At 35.4% G+C, this 16,997-nt stretch overlaps 1 protein-coding gene across 1 annotated transcript; it reads left to right on the top strand.

Moving 5' to 3' along the window:
* Nucleotides 1-981: 981 nt before the first annotated feature.
* LOC128998255 (uncharacterized) lies at nt 982-12,773 on the top strand. The gene is made up of 3 exons (XM_054424309.1): nt 982-1,691; nt 4,975-5,125; nt 9,053-12,773. The coding sequence occupies exons 1-3, from the start codon at nt 1,476-1,478 to the stop codon at nt 9,229-9,231; spliced, it is 546 nt and encodes a 181-aa protein (XP_054280284.1). The 5' UTR covers nt 982-1,475; the 3' UTR covers nt 9,232-12,773.
* Nucleotides 12,774-16,997: the final 4,224 nt, after the last annotated feature.

The raw sequence follows: 16,997 nt of genomic DNA, 5'->3' as shown, positions 1-16,997 counted from the left end.
TACTTAGGTAGGAATAAATAGTGAAATCCACATTCCGCTATTTTGAATTTTTGGGGGGTTAAAATTTGAAAATGTGACTTTTAGAAATTGTATTGTTAATTTAATATCACCTACTACAATGCTGCCAAATTTCAAGTCTCTAGTAAGTTCCTAAATGGTTTAGATAAGCATCCCAAAGTCGGTAGTTTTCAATGTTATTTCCCATAAGAACACTGAGCTATAATTCTAACTGGAGGTAGCACTGAATGTCAAAGATGCGTGTCGCCAGCCGCCATGTTTGCGTGAGGTGTGAGTTATAAGAAGCCATATTATTGCTATGGCTATTATTATACTTGGCTTAAAATACCTACTTTGTATGGTCGCCATTTCAAAGAAAATTATTAAAGTATTAAAAGTATTCAAGTATGACAAAAATACTCACTGCTATACCAACCTAGTTATAAGAAGCCATGTTATTGCTATGGTAAGAAAACTTACTGCTATACCAACCTAACAAAATCAGCGACTCGCTTTTGACAGACTTCTGCCATGGCAGTGCTACCTCCAGTTATAATTTTAGCTCAGTGCATAAGAATAAAATGGGGGGGGTTAAAATAAAAAATAGAACATTTAGGATTTTCCCTTGGGTTTAGGACTAAGACCTACAATCGTGCCAAATTTCAGATATCTAGCTAATCTAGAAGTGAGTAAACATTTGTATCACCATTGAGTGGTGAGTGAGTTAATATGCGGCTGTATAGCACTGAGCTATAATCTATATCTCAATGCTGTATAGTTAATTAGGTATTCCACTTACATGGCATGGTTGGCTATTCTGTATCTTCAGTTCTTATTCTTTTTCATTGTCACTCCAACTCCAACTTCCAAAACAACTCCAGTCAGTCAGTCCAGTCCAGTCCAGTCGTCGAGTCGTCACGCAGTGCCAGTTTCTCTTCTCCAGTCTAGTTCTAGTATGGTTCTAGTTACCCCTACCGTACCGTCTGTCGGTCTGTCAAGTCAAGTGCAAAGTGCAAGTGTCAACTTTTCTGCCTAGCCTAATGTCTGTCATCGCAACTGAGATATAATGCTAGAAATGTTATGTTCCTGCTCAAATTCTGTTACAACTTAAAAGCTAAAGTTACTCAATTTGAGTTAACTAAAGTAAGATTGTTAAAGCCTAGCTTAAACTCATATTTAAGCTCATCTGATCCGACTCGGACTGTCATCAAGGTTTTCGGAACGTAAATTGGTTAGATTTCATGAGTTTGAGTGTTATTTATTATTTGATTAAAGTAATAACAGTGAAATAACTTAAGCATGGAATCAGCGAATTTTTAAATTAGTTTTTCTTTAACACAACCTGTCAAAAGTGCCATAGAAGCTGTGTAATGTTTATTTAATGGTTAATTCAATTCATTTAGGGAAAACCCATTACAGCATCCTATTTACAGTAATAAAACAACAGCTCAAATGTAAGGCTTTCGCTTAGTTTGAAAATGGCTGGAGTTTTTGCCAGAGGCGATAAAAGATTTTCAATTGATTTTGCTTTCGAAGAGGAAAATGATGAGGCTATTAAAATATATGGCTCGACGACTGAAAGATCACCTCTTAAACCTAAAAATCGAAGTATAACTTCAGATGAAAGTATTATTGTCCAAATTGATGATCCTAACCATCGTTCTCACTCCACAAGGTTAACTTTTGCTGAGGATGTAAGTATGCTTTCTTGTTTGCTTGTTTCTTAATTATAGGCCTAGCCCTGGCCTAACCATGCTCTCTGTCATTGGATCATGTCTTTATGTCACACTGTGAATTGGTTACAACCATTTCTGAGGTTACAAGGGCATTAACTTATAGGCCTAAGGCTTAGTAATATAGGCCTGGGCTAGTTTTCATGTTTGTTGGTCAGGATTAAGCATAGCCTATATTTTTTATAATAGTTGAAACTTAATTTTTCTACGCTGGTCTAGGAAATGCTTAAATTATAGTTGCCTTGCTCGATGGTTTCTAGTGTTTTACTTCATTAAGCGTTGAAATGAATTGCTTCTTTATTTATAGGACGTCATGGTTCTTTCTTACAGATTATCCTCTATAGGTCTAATAATATTAGCCTAACAACAATGTATGTCATGAACAGAAGAAGTGTTTGGAGTCAGATGCTATGATGCTTAATTACTCTTGGATTAGAAATCTGTCAGGAAACAACCAGTATGGTGAGAGGGTGGTATTGAACATTCAATTGAACAAGCCTGTAACAATGTTGTTGTTGATTGGCCAAATAAATTCATTGTATTCATTCATTGTATTCTGTTGCATCCCTTGGTCGCTTCAGCACTTTGAATTGACGACTAGAGATTTGCGGTACTCTTATTGATGTTAAAACCCACACTAACTTACATAATCAGTTAAATTTTAACTTAAAGTAGTTAAACCATTAAAGTAGTGTTTAGGTTACCGGTACGTTATACTTATTAGGTGTGGTTGGTATAATACCAAAGTACCTAGGATCCAATTCCACGACATTACTGCCCTGGGCCTGAAGTCCGTGGCCCTACCGACTCACCAATTTGATGTCTTTATCCTTGGCCGACATTAACAGATAGATTGCATTTATAAAAAATTCCACAAATGCTAGTTAGCCTACCCGAAGTGCCTTCTTTTGATGCACAGCTGCAGAGTGTGAAATCGTCAATATGCGTGATTCAATCTACTCGATATCACGGACGATCAGTTAATATAAAATATCAGAAATGACATTAATAAATGTGAACAAAAACCAAACCATATTCTTTATTTTTCATACATCAAACAACAACTAAAACTCTTATTTGTTTTTAACCAAAAACAATTTAAAAACATCTGACTACATAATATTTTATCTATATAAGAAAACAGTCTTTTGGCAAAGAAATAAGAATATTATATTGAGGTGTTATCTTTGTAAATGATTTATCATCGTACGTCAAGTGATTCCAATGTAGGCTACCAATCCATGCAGTGTATATGACTGTGGAAGAGGGTGTGGTATACAGTCATAAGATAAGGCAGTGTTATTTCTTATCTAAGTTTTCTTAGTAGGCCTAGGTGAAGGTAGATGATGCGAGAAAGTTAAACACACCTTTTCTATCTAAAAAAATTCATATGCATTTTGTTTCCACCTTAAAACAAAGCAATTTCACTTGTTCTTCCTCCTCCACAGTTTTTAAGGTACAAATAAGGTATTGAATCTTTTCCTCGTTTATTTTGAGCTGTATTGTATCAAACTAGTCTTTAACCTGGAATCGCAGGTGTTTGTTCGGCCTTAAGTCGCTCAAGTCTGCTCAGCTATGGTTTATGTACAACAAAGTCAATTTTCATTGGATTTATTAACAATATGTACAACTGTTTACTTTTTACTTGGGCATATGTTTTATTAGAGTGTATGTCTCAGTATCAGAACTTAAAAAGCACAGTGGCGGACTTGCAATAAGGCACACTAGGCTAGGGGCGCCCGCCGTTGAGGGGCGCCCAGCCATGGCAGGTGGCGGGCGCGTGGTGGTTAGCGGTGAAGATGACACATGTTTGTCGGGTGGCCGGCACGGCAATTCATTTTTAAAAGTAAATAGCATTGGGAGACATTGAATGTAATATGAGTACGCCCACTACGGTGGGACGGCCGATAACGGATGTCTGGCAGCTTCCGCCATTTTTAATTTGTTTAAAAGTCTGAGAGACAGAACTCTAGGACATTTCCGAGCTGTCGTACCGACTGGACGCTGCGAACTGACCAGGCGGGCAGCACGGGACTCCCGCCATTCTCCACTGGTCTCACGAAGACCAGAGCCGAAGTCGGGCTCACAGTTTTAGCTTGCAGGCTGTCCTAACTTGTGGATGTGTGGTTGTCCTGTCCCTTCCGTCCGCTCCATGCTATAGACATACCAAGAACAAAGAACAAAACAACCTGCGCAGAAACGAAAAGATCACGTGGTTCGCGCCGGTTTTTTTTTTTTTTTTTTTTTGTCCTAAGACGCTAGGCACGAACCTGGGATTGTTTTTCACATTACTTCAGGCTAGACCTAGGGGTTGCGGCATTATCACTTGGATAAAATCCATTGGTGACTTGGCGGGGATCGAACCCGGGACCTCAGGGACTGAAGTCCCGCGCTCTAACCACTACGCCAGCTCGCTCCACGTGGTTCGCGCCGGTAGGTGTGGCGTACCCTTCAAACCTGCGTGGCTCGAAATGGCCCAGGGTTCTTTTGTTTCTGGTATGTCTATACCCAAGTGCGTTCACCTCCCCCTTAAAAATGCTGTCCGTGCCGTATGCCATATGTCAGTCCGTACCATGCCGCTCTAAGTTTAGAGCGTGCGTAGCTTTAAACGGTATTAATTATAATGTAAGTCATTATAATAACCGGCAAAAGCCGTGTTTATACTTGTACTTATTAATGTATTGCATAAAGTATAACGGTATAACAAATAAGTACATAGATTCGTGGAATCTAATCAGGTAAAATCGTGTTTTGAGTAAGATCCTAAATATAAAATAAATAGGGGCCTCTCTTTTCCTTTAAAGTTGAAGTTAAATGTTACATTATATACACAACTTATATAAAGAGGTGACAACATAGTTTATTTTAAAAAGTGAAATTATTGTTAGCTGTTTTGAATGCTAAATTTAAAATCAAGAACAGCAATGAGTCCGGTGATTAATTTAGGCTATTGCCTCAACCACAAAATATATGTTTTAACTTAAAACCTATAAATACAACTTTAATATAATGTACTAATATTGTACTATGTCTTTCTTGTAAAAACGCATTAATAAGCATGCCAAGAACGGGAAATTTAATATCGGTTTTATGTTGAAACCTTTCCTTTTCGCGAAACACAAAGGGGCGGCCGGCTGAACGGACCTAGGGGTGGCGCCGTAGGTAAGTCCGCCACTGAAAAAGCACAAATCCTTGTCTTGAGGAACCCCAAAAATAACAGTCTAACTAATTTCTAATTTTTCAGACATTATCAAGAGACAGTGACTCCTTGATACATGATGGAGGTTACCACACAGGATTTTTCGATCCTTCCCAAGCTTGCTGGCATCATCCAAAAGTCAAAGAAAACTGGAAGATGGTTTTAGCAGCAGTTAATTTGTTAATAGTTGGAATAGGTAAGTGTATAAAACCTAGGGGAGTATGGGTACAGTAGAACCTTTATAATTCAGCCTTTTATAATGCAGACCCTTCAGTAATCTGACTTGATCCCATTAATAAAAATCATACCCTTAAAGAAATAGTATTTACAGTAAAACCTCACTAACACGACACCCAGTAACTCGACAGTCAACAGCTGACAGGGTGCACGTCTAACTGGCTTTGTCTTACTATTGTAATGAAATGAAATGAAAAATGTCTTTATTTAAGAGGTGAAGTTAGGACTAGCAAGTCCTCTCTACCACTTAACCTCTAAAACATAAATAAAACTATCCACTTTATAAATAAAATTAAATTATCTAAAGTACCATATTATAGGCTAAACATGTTGAAATTAAATTTAAACCCAAAAAGTCGATTCACACAAGCCGCCAACAACCCGCCACACCAGCGCCAGAGACTCATTCATGCCTGCTGCTCAAAATCATAGATTTTATCTCTTATTGTGTTACTTTTCAAGTTTTAATTGTTGAATATTCAACATTTCTGTGAAGATTGTTTAGGCTTACTCATTATTTAAAAAAAACTCATATAAATTATAAACATATACATTTATGTATGTAATGTAATCACAATGTAATGTAATACAATAATGTAATCACATATGATAATCATCACTGTTAATATGATGATTCATATGATGTTTATGAATCACTGTTAAAACTTGTTATCACTGTTCGTCTGTAGACTACAATAAAAACTCCTGGGTGGGAACAGAATACATACTACTTACATTGTTCATCCCCTGAAATATTTAAGTGATTTGATTTATTACAGTATTAAGTTCCATGATACACAACTGTTTTAATATATAGGTCTGGATCCCGTAAGCGGTTCATTCTCTGCTAGTTCATCGAAATGTTTTTAAATTTTGTTAACCTTAAAATGTTAAACTTGTTACCTTAGTTCATTCTCAATTTTAGGCCTAACAACATTAAACGATGTCAACATATTACTATCATTAATGTTATTACTTGTTTAATACAATTATTAAATGATTAATAATAAATTTCGCTTGTGCTGCATCAACTTCCTGTTTCTGGGCTCTCTTTTTTTTGTTTTTCTGCACCACTTAAATGTTCATAACTTTTCATAATGATTCAGTTTATATCTCATTAATCAAAAAGTCCATCACATTAAGGGGTAGCGAATTTTTATCCCCCTGGAATTTTACCCCCCTGGGCAAAACTTATGTCACAAACCAGGGGGTAAAATTCCGGCCGCGAACTTTTGAGTTGCACAACATGAGTTCGATGGATTAAAGGTGGAATCAAAAGTATGCTGTGAATTTAATCAGAACACATCAAATTATAAAAACTTAGAGAGTGTACGGGCCGGAATTTTACCCCTGGACTTTTACCCTTTCATGAAGTTAGCTCAAAATGTGCGGCCCGGATTTTTACCCCCTGGCCCCTATATTTATGGATATAGAAATAAGTCAGAATGATTAATTTTATTCTCTCAGTTTTAATTTAATAGTAAACATGTTATTATTAAGTAGCTTATTTTGATTTATTTTTAACCTTAACTAATCAAACAGGGTTTGAATTTTAATTTTAATATTCGGGATTTGATTTTTGGGGCCAACTGTTGATTAATTTGTATATAAAACATTTGGGTTTCCTTGCAGTAGTCAACACAACAATTGATCAAATACTTTTTACCGGATCCCTACAACTAAATTTTACAACAGGTATTTCGATGACCTTTCTCAGCTAATAAAAAAATCTCTAAATAGCTCATGGTTTTGTGCCTGAAGAAACAAAAAGGCATATTGTGTTATTGCACAATAGAAACGAAATACATTTTTGGCCACGGTGGTATAATATATTGTTAAAGAAATCTTCACCCAATTATCATTTAAAATTGATAAGTTACCGGTACTTAGTTTATTATACATAATGACATATTATTAACAGTTGGGGTCAAACCCAAATTCCGAATATCAAAATTAAACAGCGAAACGTGTTTACTTAGTTGAGATTACATATAAATTAAGATAGACTACTTTATAATAAAATGTTTACTATTAAATTAAAACTGAAAGAAGAAAATTAATTATTCTCAATAATTTCTATACCTGGCCAGGGGGTAAAAATCCTGGCCGTGCATCTACAGTTGTCTAAACGCCAGTTATATGGACACAGGGGGTAAAATTCCGGTTTTTATTGCTTATCTAATTTATCACACTCTGTCCATTTTCAGGGTAAAATTCCACCCACGAACAAACTTTAGAGCGCCCAGGTTACTACGTCATAGTGACGTCAGCTTTGTCCAGGGGGTAAAATTCCAGGGAGATAAAATTCCGGCGACCCCACATTACGCACTCAATAATAAACTAAGGGCGTGACACGCACAGAGCAAATTGTTGTCAATATACGCAATGACCTAGACTACATACAGTGCAGACAGGACCAAACAAAGCCTGATACGACAGGCACCGCTGATGAGTCACCCGCATGGATCTCTATAAAAATCAGATGATCTACGGTCAGCTGAGTTACGCGTGAGTGGTTAGTGGGGGAGGGGCTGGTCCGAGTGTGTGTCGCCCAGGCGGCAGGCGCACAGCTACAGTTCCTAGCCTGAAGCAACACAGCCACACAGACAATACACATCGTTGGGTGATCGTGGTGGGCGGTGGGTTAAAAATTTTGTTAATTAAAAGATAAAACTTTAGTAGATTTAGCAGAATAAAAGTATCTACCAACACATTGTGTTTAAAGAAAATTGTCAGAAGAGAAAAACATCCATAAACAAAGGACGGTTTTACGGACGGTTTTTAGGAGAAAATGGTATCTCAACCTCGCGGGCCCCCAAACCTCGTGGGGTCTGCGGGGCCGGCTGTTACGCCACTGTGTGGGTTAACTGCTTGCATTTTTTAAATAGTAATTTGATGTGTTTTTCGCAGGATTTTAATTTTACAAAAACAGTCTGTAGGCGACATCTAACAACTCTATTCATTATAACCTAAACTTTAACTTACCTAAGCTAACCTACCTTCAAAGGACTTAATGCAGTCACAAATTCGCATAAAGCACGGCCAACCACCCTGACATGCGTTTTCTAAAACATAAGGAAGGACAAGGAGTTTACTAACGTTCTAGAGGTTTGGTTTGGTTAGGTTATGTTAGAACAGCACCATTTTATTATGTAATTTCTTAACAGAAAAATATAAATCATTATTACAAAATTAATACTGGTAACAATAATAAATTGAATTAAATGTGTTAACTAATTGGTCTTAGAAAGTGAAAAGTGTAATCAGGTGATTTTTAAATTGCCGAATAAGAGTTGGCTAATAAAGTTGTCACTTCCATTTGCTTTACTGGAATATACCATCATAGATTAGAGATCTACAGGTATCTCTTCAAGTTTACAAACGTGCGGTAAGCAGTTGGCTGTCCTAGATTGGACTCGATTAGTCTGAGACACATGTCAACACACGATCAGTTCAGTATACAATACCTAACGAGATTAATACACAAGTACACAAAACAATATTTAGCGCACAGTCATTAGTTACTGCAACTCCATATTCACTTGACCACTTGTTACTTAGCATTAACTGTTCCGGTAGCTGTCTCATAACTTAGTTGTAAATAATATTTTGATTAATTTAGTTGTATTTTTATATTAATTACAAATTTGTAATAGAGCTTGTCCCGCACACAGGTCTTGTACGGCCTGTGCGGGAATATTCTTTCGTATTACTTATGCGTATATATATTAAACAATTTTTGAAATGAAACAGATTTTGATTTGATTTGTACAGGTATAACAACATAACCACACTCTAGCATGTTTTTTTACACCACCTGGATCAATGATTAATATGAATGGTTTGGACTTGTTTGCATTTATATTTAAAATACCTTTATTTTCAGGTTTGTTATTAACAAGCGTCGTAGTAATCTTCATGCCCAACACGGGACTTCAAGGTTTTGTATTCTTTCTTGCCGGCTGCATTTGCTTCATACCAGGAGCCTACCATGTAGTTTATATTTATCTTGCTGTCAAAGGAAAACAAGGGTATGACTTTTATCACTTGCCCTTGTTCAACTAAAATGTTTATTATTTACTTCTTTCTGATGATGTATTTATAAACGCCCTCTTCCATTTTATGTTTATTTTGTGTACATTTTTAGTTTTAGGATGTGGATGCTGTGAATTTCAAACCATCCAAAAAATTATAATAAGCAAAGAGTCTTGATTACATGTCCAGAGTAAATATAATCTTTTATGCTGAACTCAATGCCGCAATCTGTTTTTTGTTATCAAGCTTTCTTGATGAAATATTACAATTATTTTACTTAAAATGTCAATATTTCAAAAACCCAATATGAAAATGGAAAACGAAGTGCGGCATTAAGTTCAGCATTAAAAAAATAGTCCAAAATAATGGATCAAAACACCACCTTCATATTTAAAAAAAATTATCTAATTTCAAAATGGCGGATCCAAGATGGCAGCCGAAAAAAATGCATGCGTCATAACCAAGTTAAAATAGGTCGACAATGAATGGTGGTGTATACTTAACTTTATCTAGCACTATTTTGAGATTATGGTCTTAGTTTGTAAATGCACAATATTAAAAATAAAGTCATAACAATTTCTCATAACTTTGGAATGGATTAAGATTTTTGTAAACGGATTGCAGCATCGTACTCATCGTAAAATTCTAGCTTGAATTGATGGGTCACTTCCCTACCTTTACATTTGAAAAAAATGGCCTATCCAATATGGTGGATCCAAGATGGCGGCCAAAAATTTATACCCAGTCAAAATAAAGTACTTACTACTCTACAATGATCTGACGTGGCCCGGAGTTGATAGATATCTTAAGAAATGTAGAAAAAAGTAGGGGGGGAACTCATTTAAAACTCACCCTGTATATTTAGTCTTAGAATCATTAATTATTGTAAGTCATACTTTTTTCAGTAGCCTATTTGAAACTAATATTTAGTGAGGTCCATCAAATTTTGTGTTTTACCATTAACACAAAACCATCAAAAATTTTTTGAGTTTTTACTTTTGGGAGGTATTCTTCCAGGGCTATATTAAATAATAGGGGGGGGGGGGGAGAGCCCATTACCTTGTCTAAATCCTGTACCAACATAAAAATATTTAGATACTACTTCACCTTCTACCTTGACTGTACATTTTGAATCTATATTACACCTGGACTGGACAATCAAATTTCAGTAAAACTCCAATATCCGGCCTACGTGGGACCTACCCCCTGGCGGGATAAACCAATCTATTATTAAAGCAATAATGTGTATCTTACTAATAACAACTTGTGATTGGTTAAAATAAAAGTTGTGTTTACGTATCTTTTTGGAATCTAGTAGCTCAATTGAGAAGTGAACCCCCGTAAAATGTATATGAACTGGAAACAGAAAAACCGTGAAAACGCTCAAATCATGGAGATGTAATCAAAAATGTAATGTAAAAAAGAAATATTTTTGGTATCGATTTCGGGAAGTGACTGGATAAACCGAGGACCGAAAATTCTGAGGCCGGATATCAGGGCGTTCTACTGTAGTTTTCTTGGTATCCTGAAACTCTAATATTTCCCATATACGCTGTCTGTAAAGACTGCCATACGCTTTACAATTTTCTACAGTCCTCATCAAACAAGGGTTTGTTTTTCCTTTGTCCAATCAGTTCCAGTGCACACTCTTGAATTGAATATTTTATGCAGCTCCATTGGCTTTCTCTGTTTCCTGTAGCTTGTTCCTCTTGAAAGTTTTTAAAACTTGGTTTTCATATTAATTTTAAATTCTTGTGCTGTGTATATACCTCTTTGATTTTCTTTGTATCGGTTACTTGCACTGTCTCGCTCTTCCTCCTTTTTCTACTCCTACGATTACCTTGGCCTACGATAACCAAAACTAGACAATGATCTCATCCACTCAGCAACATAACAAAAGGATCAATATTTATTTTACAGAACTACGGTATTTTGTTATAATTGTTTATATCTGGTAGACAATTTTGTATAAGTGCATATGGAAATTCTAGAATAAGCTTATTATGTAGAATATTCATCCATATAAGCTATGATGAATTTAGTAAGCATTGTACATAATGATATTATAGTTTTAATGGTAAACTTTGTTCTCAAGGTACCATACACTAAACTGGTCTCTAATTTTAATTATACTTAACATACCACCAAGCATAATTACAAACTGCAACTAAGGTTTTTTAAGCTGTATATTTGTAACTGTATATTTTACAGAAACAATCTTCGTGTGTCATCGGTAGCCAAGACTGATTTTGTTATATTGTTTTTGCTCATAGTTATTTATTATTCTCATCACAGTTCCTTATATCAAGGCAACTAGTGTTAAAGCAAAAGATTTAAAAGATGTAGGTATAATGGAACTTAGATAATTCAAACACCAAGGGACAAGTAAAATAATTTACACAATCCACATATTTCTTGGATATACTTAAATGTTTCAAATATTTGAAACTGAAACAAGATAAGTTTGGTAATTAAGGGGTTTGAAATTTGAAAAGGCAGTTTCCCTTTGCTTTGCCTGATGATGGTGGCATTGCTTGTTAGGTGCAAACAGTTTCTAAACTTGGACAACAAATTTGAATCTGTATTAGAACAGCATGTGTAGAGATTCAGTGTGAACAAACAACAAGTCAGTGATGTAAAAAAACGAGAGTTGGCACTTTGCAGAGTATCCCACATCTACATCCAATTCACACATAAACTCCAATAACGACAACCAAGCGTCTTACTTTGTAGATCAGAGTCATATTTCACTTCATAACCTGTTCGACCAGAGCCAACAGTGAAATCGTTCGGGGTTCACGAATCTGGTGTAAGATTGCAATAGTGATTCGAACGAGACCGATTTGAAAAATGCAAGACACGTACTAGTTGATTTACATAGCTAAAACCAATGGTGTGCAAGACGGTGCACCGGGTGAAGTGTCCGACCACGCGCCGTGAACTTTTGGCGGTTGCTGGTGGACAATTATGGGTGGTGAAGGGGAGAAAGCATTGACCTTGACTGAGTTATGTGGTTTGCATTACTGATTCTTATTGTAAAATCCCTAATTATTGACAACATTTAAATTACTCATAAGATTTTGACATTTACTATATTTATTAGTTCTGGGAATGAGTAAAAAAGAATTTACTGTAAAGAAAATATTGTATCAAGAATGTTGAAAATAGTAAGTTCCACTGTACAATACTCAGTGTTGGTAATAATATCGACTTTCTAAACACAGCTTCAATATTTTATAGTCAAATAAAATGATTCAATTTACAAATAATGCATAAATGCTATTGTAGCATTAACTTGAGTAAATTTTTAAGTAAATCTTTTTTTTTGAATATTCTGTCTAGTTACGGTAGTTATCTTAACCGGCATTAAAATGAGTTTCAGACCATGGAAGAGGGTGATAATCCCGTATAGTTATAAGCTAATTTATTTTGTGCTACCTAAATATTGCGTGGGACACTCACAAACATTTTCTATGCCATATACTTAGTATAGTTTTGTACTGAGCACATTTGTGATATAGACTATGTGTTTCATGATCTCTGTGCAATATTAAAAACATTATTTTTCTGTTGGTTTGCATTTAATTGTCAATTTCCTTCCCAATGTTGAAAAATTTACCTTAGTTTGGTGTTGGTGTAGTCATTGCCTCATGTTTCAATTTTCCTCTCTGTAAGAGATAAAATTTTGTTGAATTCAAGGTTAGCTCATTGTTCCAATAGTGGTAGTTTTTGCACTATAAATCTTTTAACACATACTGTGTGAGTATTTATCAATGAAACAGTAATTTAACTAAAACTGTATGTGCTGTAACCTAAGAGACAAGTCGCAATCTAATAATCTATATTAATTGTTGTTTACATCATTCTAAGTGCAATAGACTAGGTGTGATTCATTTCTTTAAGCAGGACTCCCTGTTATATCTGTACTTCAATGTCTGTGCCAAAGACATTTTTACGTATTTTGTGAGGAAACAGACCGAACCCTCGTCTTTAAACTATCTTATGTCAACATTTTGGTTAGATTGATAACCTTTGGCATCATAAATAATGCCCTAGTATCAAATGGCATCTGATCTGAGTATAGAATCGAGCCCACTTGGAATCAACCCAGTGGCCATCACATTTGAAGGCAACTGCTCGGAGGCTTGATTCCTCGATAATCAAGGAACCAAATCAAATCTTTGTTATCATATCTGGTATTCAAATAGCGAGGAGTTCATCTTTCTGTGAGATAGTCTCCCCCCTACAAATATACAAAAGCTACTAAGGTCTCTCCGTTGTAAACAAGCAATCTGGTTCAAATCAGAGTACAATGTAGTGTTCCTTATTTCATTCACTATACTATCCTAGCCAGTTCACACCTCCATAGGATGATCGTCATGAGTTTTCTTTAGGAAGGTGGTCAACCCCTGTTGATAACTGTTGCCAGTTAACAGATGTGTATGAAAATACCCCCGCCGCAGCAAACCTGCCGACTAAGCGAATTTCCAGTTGCCTGAATTGATTTTCAATTAAATGTATTTAATTAACATTAGGTTTTATGAGTACATAGGCTTGCTGCTACAATGAGGGTTAAAAGGGTGTTTTTAGTAAAATATTAATAAATTCGTATAAAATAAAAAAAAATTACAAAGTTTTATCAAAATATATTCATAAATAAGCAAACTACAACATTTGACAATATTCTCCATAAGAATAACATGGGAATTTTAAAATAACAATTTTAGAATTTTTTCCGTAACCAATAATTGTACAAAAACACTTTGATATACTAAATTATTTGTTTTTTAAGCTCTTTAAAACGGTCTGGAGAGAAATTGGGAAATTGTGTGTTCAGAGGGTCAAAAATTAGAAAAACCAATTTTTACCCCATAAAACCCCGTTCCCATGGTCCGATCATGCTGGTTCGCGATCTCATTCAGGTTTATCCTGCCTTACACCTTCAAATCAAATTTCATCAAAATCGGACAAAAATTACTCAAGTTCACGGACACACACACATATATACCGGGTGTCCAAAACCACTCGTACACCCCCCTTTAAAAACGAGGGAAACGTTTTCTTACAAACAAAAAATAATACAGAACTAGATAAATTGGTCACGGTCTACCAAATGGTGATAATTTCAAATCCAAAATCACACCGGAAGTGGACTTTTTTAAATGTAAACTACCAATTTTGATCACAGAATCGGATTCTACGTTAAAAAATACATAACTTTGGTCTTAAACATGTTTAGAAAAAAACTTTTTTTCTACCCTTAATCCCCTATTAAATTCAATAATTTTGGGTCATTCATTTGTCAAAGATACTCGAAACAATAATAGAGAAAAAAACAACAAAGATTACATAAATACATATGATGAATAGGATCAGCTGTTTATTGTAAACGCCTTAGTAATTGAGTAACAACTGGTCTACACATTGCTTAAATTAATTTTTTTTATCACTTGTTTTTACATTTGACCACTTTATTGTAAAAACAAATTATTTATTTCTAAAATAAAATGAAACCAAGCAATGTGTAGACCAGTTGTTACTCAATTACCATAGTGTTTACAATAAACAGCTGATCCTATTCATCATATGTCTTTATGTAATCTTTGTTATTGATTTTCTCTATTATTGTTTCAAGTAACTTTGGCAGATGAATGGACAAAGTTATTGACTTTAATAGGGGATTAAGGGTAGAAAACAAGTTTTTTCTAAAAATGCTTTAGACAAAAGTTATGTATTTTTAACGTAGAATCCGATTCTGTGATCAAAATTGGTAGTTTACATTTAAAAAGTCAACTTCCGGTATAAAAAATCCACTTCCGGTGTGATTTTGGATTTGAAATTATCACCATTTGGTAGACCGTGGCCAATTTATTTAGTTCTGTATTATTTTTTGTTTGTAAGAAAAGGTTTCCCTTGTTTTTAAAAGGGTGTACGGGTGGTTTTGGACACCCGGTATATATACATTTTAACGAATGGTGTTTTTGGCCTCTAGGGACATCAAAATGAAAAAGTAAATCGGTCCCGGACCTAGGTCTTACCATGCCACATACGGTAATAGCTACTTCCTATAGGGAAATTCGCTAGAAGTATTTTGGTGTAGCGAGGTGTAGAACATGTTGATAAGTTTAGTGACTTAGGAAGTTTGCAGAAGGTCATACACATTTGGTTTATGGTGCCGGCAGCGGACGTTTATCAGTTTACATCAAGACTGTTTGCTGAATGTCGTGTTGCAGACTTGCATCGTTGATATTCTTACAGAGGTCCCTATTAGATCGGTCACTGCTTCAAACCAGGCAAATTAATGACAGCAGTCGGCCCACACAGTAAAAAAGTGCAACTGTTTATGATGAGACTTAATTGTCCTATAGTGGTATGGACCATAGACTAGTACAGTAGTTGATAAACTAGGTACACAACAATGGCCTTGTCAGTGATTTGAACTTGCTCACTTGGCTGTAACAGGAGCACGATGGAGACCTATGCCTATGGACAGCCCTAACAGCTTGGGTGGAAGTTAACAGGGTGAATGGATTCTTTTTGTGAGTTGTAGCACGGAATCTTCATTGTAGCATCAAAAAATTTAATTAAACCACTTGTGTATACTATTATCACAGCTTTATGAGAGAGTACAATTCCAACCTGTGGACCCCAATTTGGTCAAGGAAATGAGACGTCGCTAACTTCAGTGGAGTACAATAATTCCACCATCCTAATAATTATTATTTTTTTTGCTTGTGTCTACACTAACCCTTTGGCAATTTTATAACGAAATAAATTCAAACGTGTGACGCAAAATTCTAGGGGGGGAATAAACTAGTATTCACCAAAATCAGGCTAGTCCTACCCCTAGAACCAGCCATACTCAAATTTCTTCCCCGGGGTGCTAAGAAGGAGCCGAGAAAAATCCAGGGGTCGATACGAAGTTGTCACGGCTTTGACTGATCAATTTATTAGACTTAATCGAAGGCTCAGAGCTCTAGAAGCGCTCAGGAAATCCTGCAGACGCTCAGTAGGAGCTATTTTTTATCCCCGCCTTCGTTAAAGTGTTTTGGGTAATTTTGCCTAATTTTTATAGGCCATAGATCAATACTTAATAGTTTGTCGAAATCAGATTCTGGCACTTCAACATGAAAGGAAGAGTAGCCCTCGTATTTAGTCCTAATTTGGGTACACTTGAAAAACTGAAGGTTTAGTTCATCCTTGATGTACCTGTCTAAAAAAAAAATCCTAATGCTTGAAAAAAGTAGTTTTTATATACATAAGTTGATGTGAAAGGTTTGAATTTTCTAACTAATTTAAAATATCTGGTTTTACAATACCTTTATCCAATTCCAAAAGTAACTTTCATCAACTTGTGTTACATGTTTCGGCGAGCTGCCATTGTCAAACACTTCAATACAGGACCAATTGTTTGACAATGGCAGCTCACCGAAACATGTAACACACGTTGACGAAAGTTACTTTTGGAACTGATAAAGGTATTGTAAAACCAGATATTTTATATATTACAGTTCCGGGGCTACAACAATGAATTAATTTTACTAACTAATTTAGTTAAAAATATATCAAAACGTTTCCAGACCTTTTCGTCACCCTGTATTATTGCCCAATATAATATCATAGATTAAAAGAAGTAGACATACTATACTCCTATAGTATTATGTCTATATTCCTTTTATCTATGATAATATACTTATATTATTGTGTTTTATGATCACAGAATTTACTATATTATTGTCACCACATGTCATTCTACATTTTGTTGTTGAATTATTTATATTTTATAGTTCGCCTTT

The sequence above is a fragment of the Macrosteles quadrilineatus genome, unplaced genomic scaffold (genome assembly GCF_028750875.1).
Source record: "Macrosteles quadrilineatus isolate MER2022 unplaced genomic scaffold, UCM_ALF_1.0 Scaffold_7__1_contigs__length_78375512, whole genome shotgun sequence".
NCBI classification, from domain to species: domain Eukaryota; kingdom Metazoa; phylum Arthropoda; class Insecta; order Hemiptera; family Cicadellidae; genus Macrosteles; species Macrosteles quadrilineatus.
The sequence above is the reverse complement of the archived record's forward strand: the minus strand, read 5'-3'. Positions and strand labels throughout refer to the sequence as shown.

Coding starts and splice junctions, on each gene's coding strand:
- LOC128998255 (XM_054424309.1), top strand. CDS start 1,476: ATGGCTGGAGTTTTTGCCAGAGGCGATAAAAGATTTTCAATTGATTTT. Junction 1,692..4,974: donor GGTTAACTTTTGCTGAGGAT/GTAAGTATGCTT, acceptor CTAATTTTTCAG/ACATTATCAAGAGACAGTGA. Junction 5,126..9,052: donor TTTGTTAATAGTTGGAATAG/GTAAGTGTATAA, acceptor CTTTATTTTCAG/GTTTGTTATTAACAAGCGTC.